Consider the following 9,483-nt stretch of genomic DNA (forward strand, 5'->3'; position numbering starts at 1 on the left):
TAGTTTCGAAAGACCTTTCCAACGATATCTCACAATGTAGGGTTGAAGGAAAAGAAGCATTTTTTGATAAAGTGAATATATTCGGAGATAATCGCACCGAAAGAAAAAAACATGTGTCCCCCCCCCTCTAACTTTTGAACCATAGGTCCAAAAATATGAAAAAAAATCGTGGAAGTAGAGCTTAAGAAAGACATTAAATGAAAACTATAGCGAACATGATCAGTTTAGCTGTTTTTGAGTTATCGCAAAAAAAATCCCTTTCATAGTAAAAAGACGTACATCCACAGTTCATCCCCTGGTTAACAATCTACTATACTTTAAGCTTCAGTTTAGCTTATTGTGACGGAAGAGTAACTACGGAACCCTACTCTGAGTATGGCCCGACATGCTCTTGGCCGGTTTTATTATAATTTTAGGATATTTATTGCTCGTTGTAATTTTATCTCGCTGTGCATGTTTATTTTGGATGCCATTCTTATATATTGTAAAATTAAATATTGTCTGTTTAGCGTGCCTTTTAAATAAAATAAAATAAAAAGTAACACCTGTTTGTAACACCAACTGTTTTTCGACAAATAAATGCATTGAATTGAATTGAACGTTTGCATTAAAAATTTGCTCTACTCGTTATGCTAGCAAACATTCAGTAGATAATATAATTATGACACGCTCTTATGTCTACAAATAACATTATTTCAGCAAGTGACTGTACAGAGATAATGTGCAATGAAAATACGCAAATCAGACCACTTAATTAATACAAGTGCCAATAAGTACTTACTCCTTTTCCGTCTCTGCTTTTCCATTTGTAAACTGCACATTTGAGAGATCCGTTTTGTTGTGCTTCGATCTGGGGTCTTCACCAAATTTATAAGTTCCGGATCGCTTCATTTTAATATTTCACATCAAATGAAATCACTAATAACACTATTATTGGTTATTTATTGAAATATTATGCAGCTCATATTATATGACACGTAAATTAAAAAAACGTGAATAAAATTTATTAAAGAACTAAGCGCCCCATCCGTGGCGTCCCAATCACAACTACGCGATATCGGTATCACCTGCCATTATATGATAAATATCTGAAGTGCGTACATATATCCCGTTTATACTTACATATTATCTTAAACACGGAAAGCCCATATCTCAGCATTAGTGAATTAGCCATTTAATATAACAAAACACCGATAAATGTATCAAAACCAAATTCTGCCGCGAGACGTTTGTAGATTACAAGATACTGCCAAAATATTTACTGCTACCGAAATAGACGCCCCTGAAATTAATAAATAAACGAACACAACCGTTGCTAAACCTTTTTTGTATTGACATCAGTTCCGCAAAATTTTCCGTTGATGGCACCGTAAAGGATGACTCACGCTTAGAATGATCCGGGCTCGGGCCGCGGGGCGCCCGACACTCCTTTTTCCATGACAAGTGACGGTGATCACGTGACACTTTCTATAGAAAACTGAAGTGTCGGTCGCCCCGTTCCGGGCCCGGACCGTTGTAGCGTGAGTCATCCTTAAAGCACTACTTGGGAACAGTATTTTCACTCAAAATTTTAACTAAAACAGGATTTAAGAGGATGGGGAAGTGGTAATTTTTCTATACAAACGTACTCAACTCTTTCCTCCGTGGTTTTTGACCCCAGAGCAATGATTTTTTCAATACAGATGAATATTATCAATATCTGTGTCCGACTGTTTTGATATTTTTTTTTAATTTAAGAGCTAGAGCACTCCAAACATCGATTCCTCACAAATGTGATGAAAAACATTGTGTGTGCTACGGGCGGTACAAGAATTACGAACTCGTGTTAATTAAATTAAATAAAAATTAACATTTGTTCGTAAGTACCCACTTATTTACTACCCTTAACTTACGAATGTAGTATTTCAGTCAGTCTCGGTAAAAAGTACTGAAATTGACTGAACTAGCATGACAAATGTGAACGTTTCCGAGAAAATACGATGGTAAACAATTATGCACTACATCTGTACTTGCTTCATGTTTCAGTTTGGAAACAGGAATTCAAAACTATCTTGAAAAACTTTTGTTGGTGGTTCAGAATCTGAAAATTGAAATAAATTCGAGATCATGAACATTTAATTTAGTTGGCTAATACTTACGTATAGCCCTAAATTATATACCAAAATAAAAATGTTTACCTGTGTGTACTACTTATTTTCAACGTAATCATAACTTATATTATAGCGTAGCCATTAGCCAACAGTATAATAGCGTCAGTAGCCTCTAGATCGAGCTGTATAATTTGTTTCATACTTTTTAACAAGCACAATTACAATCTTAACACGATAATTAATGATATTTCACATATTCATCGTATATATTTTGCATTTCTTTGAATAAAGCATTGTTTACTTGTTTCTACTGACGTTTGGCGTGTTTATTATTTTCGTAACTATGGCTACGTCAAATCTTTATGTAGGTTAAGTCCGTAATAAAGTGACAATTTAAATTAGCGCTTTAAATTAATAGGGTAAATATTTAAATAATAACGTTTTCCTGTTTGTTGTGCGTACCTACCCAGTCTTTTCGGTAAAGTTAGAACGAGAGTGCTTCGTTTGATGTGAAATTAGCCACATCTCCAAATTAACGTTAGCGAAACTCATAGTCAATTGGTACCAGTTAACATTTTTAATTCTTTAGGTGACCGGTAGAGGTACTATAACTATACAAATTATACAATTACTCCATACATTTTCCTTAACTTTCTCGCTATCGAATGTCATTTACTGAGATATAATCAATACATATGAGATAATAGTTTCTTAATTTAAGTCTATCATTATTTTGCCTCCCAAAAACTGCAATGCTCTGGGGATGAAAACCAAGTGAATTTGAACAATTTACCCGGATGGTTTGTTTTGGATCGGAAAGAGACTCCAGTGATTACAAGGATGTACCACTAATCCAACTTTCAAAACGGAGACGCGTGGAATCAGAAGATATGTGGTTGAAGATTGATGAATTACGAGTTCGAGGATTTCAAGCCACTGGACCTGTGCGTGAAAATCGTGTGGCAAAACGAGGCACTACAGAAGTCCCCTCGGGGAACATTCCAATATCAGTCAACCCGAAATAAACAAATAGTAGTTTGCAAGTGGCATGCTAACAGCGTTGTTACAGTTGCATCTAATGCAGTAACAATAGAACCTTTGGCAAAAGTAAAGAGATTTTCACAGCAACAAAAAAAGTACACACTAGTAGATGCCAACTGTAATAGAGAAGTATAATGAGAATATGGACGGCGTCGATAGGTCCAATCAGATCAGTCAGTCCGATATAGAGTTGTCACGCACTAGACATGGCTACGCATACGACTTTCTGAATGTTCGCAGATATTTAGCATCAGCTTTTCTTGAAATTTATAAAAAAAATAAAACGGAGAGATACACGAACATCCCAAATGTTCCGTGATTGTTCACGCTTTGACGGGAAAGATCATATAATATAATACGTTACAGAGATACTCAGCTTCGGTGTATCGAATGCCATAAAAAAGCAAATTTCATATGCCCAAAATGTGTCGTAACTTTGCCCCCTAAGTTTTGTTTTGAAAATTTTCATACTTCTAAATAAAACTGTTTAATAATATACTTGAGTTTTAATTTGAATCAACATTTGTTATAGAGAGGCGTCCTTTACGCTCATTCATGGTAGTACATGTTGCTATCGTCCTTTTAAAAGAACATCTATTTCCCAGTTTTCCATGAAACTTAAATTTTTTCCAATATATTTCCCCTATAGTGTTTATTTTTTATAGTACATCAAGTAAAATTCATTCGAATCGGAAGTGTTTGGTATGTCCAGTAACAAGTAGGATAAGATTTTAACAAAACTAAACATTTATCCCCTACATAAACATCTGTAAGAAAAAACTGTAGTCCTTGTTGTTGTCACTAGATTATGAACAGATCTTACCCTGATACACACACACACACACACACACACGCACGCGCACGCGCACGTGCACGCACACGCACACGCACAGACGCACGCACGCACGCACACACACACACGCGCACACACGCACACACACACACACACACACGCACACACACACGCACACACACGCGCACACACACGCACACGCACGCACACGCGCACACACACACACACACACACACACACACACACACACACACACACAGTGTCTTTCATTCAGAACCTACTAGGTATGAATTATTTCAAACAGTAAGAATCTCGTACGTAGTGATTATATGGTCTTTGTCTCGCATTTGTGTATTATAGTTTTGATTTCACTGATAAAATGTCATACAAAGCTATTGATAAAAAAAAAGTTTGCCATGATTTGAAAGCTTGTTTTATACTGATCAAATCGTAATATAATTACTTAGTTTAAAATTTAGATTGCTTAACTTTGAGATTCTCGTTAGCGAATACGCGGCTATGTATTGTGAAAAGAGATTCTACTGAAGAAAGATTATACTTTACAAAAGAGAGTAAAAACAGAGTCAAATTAATAAAATAGGTACCGGTACAGTTATGTATTTGTATGAATCTACCTTATTAGAACGTTATTTTTTAATATTTTTTATTTACAATAACAATATACATACCTAATGGATATATATACAGATGATTACTATAACTAGCTATTTTAACGTTATTTTATCTTCAGCATTTAGTTTTTCGGCAAGTCTGTCCTTCAGCTATTACTATTACCTACCCTTCAAATTTATGGTACTTTTCAGTGACGCGCTAATTTTTTACTGCTATCCAATAAGTAGGTTTGGTAAAACACGTACAGTTGCAATTTTGGCAATCCAATACACGTTGATACGTATTTTAACAAAGATAAAATATCCATGTTTGCTGCTGATGAGTTTTTGTTTTATGTAATATTCAACCGCGTAAAAAAGAAAAAAAGTTAAATAAGGATTACAATCACCTTGAACAGGTCGCTTATTTTTTGCATATTTTTTTTTATTTAAAAAATCCGAATATTACTTAGAATTATGCAAAACTGCAAAACCAAATTGTGTTAAATTATATAGTATAATTCAGCATTAAGTAAGCTTTCAATCTTATAGATATGAATAATAAGGGATCAGAGGGATCTGTACCTACAGCTTTAGTATCAGTCAAAACCTTTGTAACAGAATTTATGACCTTACTGAGTACAAAAACTCTTCTGTCGATTTTTAGGGTTCCATACCAAAAAGGTACAAAAGGAACCCTTATAGGTAGTGCGCCTTTGTCCGTCCGTCTGCCTGTGTGCCTGTCTGTCACATCGCTAAATATCTCGAGAACCACTTGATCGAAATGGAGAGAAATCGATTTGAAATTTGGTATAGTTATGAATAAAGCTAACCCAGACACATTGAAAGTTTTTTTTATTAACTATGGAAAATGCCCAATATGAAGAGGGGGCAAAATTTTAAAGTCTAGTGACTCGGTCAAGTTTTTTCATAGAGAAAAAAAATTATTAATGTAGGAAAATGTGAAAAAAATACCGTCCCCCCCTATTCTCGAAGTTTACCGACGAAAAATTATGAAAATTTTACATAATATTAACATTACTATAAATTTGACAGGATAAATATAATCAGACCTCTATCTTGGTAACTTTTTTTATTAACAAAATACCTTTCCGAATTCCGTTTGCAAATTAACCAATTTTACGAGTATTTATTACATTTGAAATTCTATTAGATTACATTAAATACACGTTTTTTTCAAATAAAATATCATGTTTGAAATCGGTTCACATGATAGAGAATTATCCTCGAAAAACCAACATACGTGCATTACATCGCGCTAATTAGTTAGACAATTTGCCGATAAATGGCGCTGTACACAAATATGCTTAGTATAGGTACTTCTGTTGAAGTCTTTCGCCTTTATAGTTACTTACACGAGATAATTCAAAGTTTGTACGGAGTACCGCACGTAGCACCCTCGGTGCGCGAGTAAAACATGTGACCGGTTTTTTATTTTCCTATAGCTAGCCTCATGTAGTATCTCAGTTCAGGCACCCGACATGACGTTTCAATAACTACCCAACAAGCAAAAAAGTCTCAGATTGCGCACTTTATAAGAGTGGTGAGCTTATAGCGCTCTTATTATTGTTTTGGAATAACAATCGCTCTTATATGAGTCTTAGACAAGCTAGAACAGACTTTAGTAAGGTCAGTCTTATTACCTCGTCTTATATATGTTTATAAGAGCATTTCATAATACTATTATAAGCCTCTTGCTCCTACAATAACATTTACAAAGTCTCATTGATCTTGAGAGTACCTGGTCTTATATCCCCATTCTCTAAGTTCATTTGATTTTATATTAGACTTTCTAAATGCCATTGTAAGAATGCAAGACTAATATCAGCATAGCATAATACTATTATAAGCCTCTTGCTCCTACAATAACATTTACGAAGTCTCATTGATCTTGAGAGTACCTGGTCTTATATCCCCATTCTCTAAGTTCATTTGATTTTATATTAGACTTTCTAAATGCTATTGTAAGAATGTAAGGCTAATATCAGCATAGCATAAGGACACTGTAAGTACGTACTTTTTTGATCTTATTTAAAGCTATAATAAGATCAACAGCGGCACTTTAGTAAGATATTGGAGTGATATAGGATCAGGATACTAAATCACACAAGACAAGTTCAATATAAGATGATTTGATCTTAAATCGATTTTGGGAATCCATAAATTTAACCATTTCGCATCACCAATCTTGTCACTTAAATAAAAAGACATTTAGTTTATTAGTATGTGTCTAGTAATCAAGTAAGGATAAACAAATATATTAAGGGTTTTACTAAGTAAAGCAAGAAACCCTAATTAATTCAACATGGCCATATCATTTGTATTCAGAATGCCAAAGTTAGTGTAAATAATCTTAAAATACTCTAATAGTGCGCTTGAAAAATACACCTACAGCAATGGCTCCCTATCAATACAAATAAATAAATAAAATAATTATAAGAGGATACAAATACCCATATTTGATCAGGCGCATGAAGTTTGAAGCGTAAAACAGGGTTTACTTTACAGTAAATAATATTTTCCCATGTGAATACTTACCGTAAAACATGAACACACACAATGATAACGAGCACGTTATTATATTTAAACATAATTCATAAACAGTTTGATAAATATTTACACTTTTTTTTGTCACGCTGCAGTTAATTTTATTCGTACACTTATACTTTATAAATAGAATGTTTCAACTCTGTGTGATCTTCCAAAAAATCAAAATAAGTTTATTTAGGCTTACAAGATACTTATGTAAAAGCGATATTAGCCTGAGGTAGCTTAAATTAGTTTTGGGAAGATTACTGTAAACGCAAACAGCATTAAATTAGACTGATATTAGAACGATATTAAAATAAATACGCTTATAATTTGTGCCCAAATCCGGGCTTATACGATGATATAAAATCAATATAAGAGCGAAAAAATTGTAGTCTTGAGACTGTTGTAAGCGTGTTTTTGCTAGTTCGGTAGAGTTTCAATACATTGCATCGAGCAAGCAATTATTACGAGTGAAATGTTCGGTGTCTGAGTCATTTATTTCATTTTAATTTCACAATATCATTAAATTAGTTTTGGGAAGATTACTGTAAACGCAAACAGCATTAAATTAGACTGATATTAGAACGATATTAAAATAAATACGCTTATAATTTGTGCCCAAATCCGGGCTTATACGATGATATAAAATCAATATAAGAGCGAAAAAATTGTAGTCTTGAGACTGTTGTAAGCGTGTTTTTGCTAGTTCGGTAGAGTTTCAATACATTGCATCGAGCAAGCAATTATTACGAGTGAAATGTTCGGTGTCTGAGTCATTTATTTCATTTTAATTTCACAATATCATTATTTTTTAGCAACTTAGCGGTTGTGCAATTAATTTTAGCACATTTAGAGTATTACAGAGATAAAGCAAACAGATATGATAACTGGACTATGATAAATTATATGTTACGCTAGGTAGGTATGACATGGTCTAGAAGGATAATAGTGAAAGAAGACGTCTCAACATGCACAATTGCACAATCGTATAAGCCCATCTTTAAAAAACTTAAAATTCTTCCTATTGCATGTTTGGCATCATATTCGTTTCGTACTTTAACATTTTGTTAAATTTCTAGGACTAAGCACTTACATAGGCTGACAGGTATTTGACGGTCAGGTATAAAATAAAAACAAATAACTAGCGTACGGACAAGTGGTGGCATTTTGAACAGAGCGGGAAATGGAGTCGCCTAGGGGCATTTTATGATTAAATGATTAACAATACCATGATTTTTTCGAAAACATATTTATTACACTTTTTAATTCTTATTCAAGTAGTGCCAAAGTTTTTAGACTAAAAATATATATACTATGTCTATTGTCAGAAAACTTAGGAATTTTTGTACATTCTAACTTCTCTATTGATTCAAGTATAATTTGGTAAGATTCTATTATAAAATTAAACTCGTCTTTTAAATTTTCATTCCTAACAGTGCTTGAGCTTTTTTTTTATAGCAATGGCCTCATTTGTGTTCAACTGCATTACGATGTTTTGAATAACATCAAAATGTTTATCGTAGTAAATAAAAGCATTTAACCAGGTGCCCCATCTAGTTATTATAGGTTCTGGTGGTAAAGGCACATTTGGAGCGTGGTCCTTAAAAAACCGAACGCGATGGGGTGACTTTAAGAAAATTTTCTTGACATTTGATATCACACAATTCACAAATTTATGTTCCGACCGTACCTGTTAAGTTAATCAAGTAACGTGCTTTACTTTTCTGTAGCTTTTCCTTAAAATTTTTGCCAGCTGCAATCATGTACGCAGCACTATCAGTACAGAATATCAAACATTTATTTAAACTTTTGGAGTAGTTGTCCTGCCACAAAAATTTTAAACTTTTGTCAACCGCAGATGCAATTGTTTTAGCGTTTACAAGTTTAACGACTTTACATGCTAGTAAAAATGGTATTTGTAATGCATCATCTAGTGATTTTATAATTACGTTTACCTCGCAGGAAAATTCTGGATGATTTTCCCTTCCCTTGGATACGAGTCCAAGGGATGTTGCACGCAATTAGGAATACACATAAGTCGTAGACAAAGGTATCGTTTTGGTTTCCACAATTTATTTGGTGATTTTTACTTTTAACATGTTTTTCAATGTTATATTTTTTCATTTGTGTTAGATATATTTCACATGATATACAGTACACGTTATTGTTATCCTTACATACACGATTATCGTATGGTTCAATCCACTTCAAAATTGCCGATTCTGGTGGGTCATTCATAATGTTTAATTTATATTTCTGCTGTCGTGCTGTTTTAAATGATTAGCCTAGCGTATTACAAAAACACATATATCAAACTGTTGTCTAAATTGACAACATCAAATTATTTTGTCGTATCTACAGTTTATAAAGTTTTTGGCCAGTAATCAATTAAGGT

At 33.6% G+C, this 9,483-nt stretch overlaps 1 protein-coding gene across 3 annotated transcripts in view; it reads right to left on the reverse strand.

The window, feature by feature from the left end:
- LOC133524326 (ATP-dependent translocase ABCB1-like) overlaps positions 1-4,101 on the reverse strand; it is a 45,370-nt gene extending 41,269 nt beyond the window's left edge. The window contains exons 1-2 of one of the 3 annotated variants that reach the window (XM_061860272.1): positions 2,178-4,101; positions 2,014-2,080 (exon numbers count right to left, since the gene is read on the reverse strand). In XM_061860272.1, coding sequence (XP_061716256.1) covers positions 2,014-2,018 — 5 coding nt within the window. In that variant the 5' untranslated portion in view covers positions 2,019-2,080; positions 2,178-4,101. Of the gene's footprint in view, positions 1-781; positions 1,473-2,013; positions 2,081-2,177 lie in introns of those variants that run through there. The other 2 variants (XM_061860270.1, XM_061860271.1) reach the window with 2 other exon arrangements.
- Positions 4,102-9,483: the final 5,382 nt, after the last annotated feature.

This window comes from Cydia pomonella, chromosome 13 (genome assembly GCF_033807575.1).
Source record: "Cydia pomonella isolate Wapato2018A chromosome 13, ilCydPomo1, whole genome shotgun sequence".
In the NCBI taxonomy this organism is placed as follows: domain Eukaryota; kingdom Metazoa; phylum Arthropoda; class Insecta; order Lepidoptera; family Tortricidae; genus Cydia; species Cydia pomonella.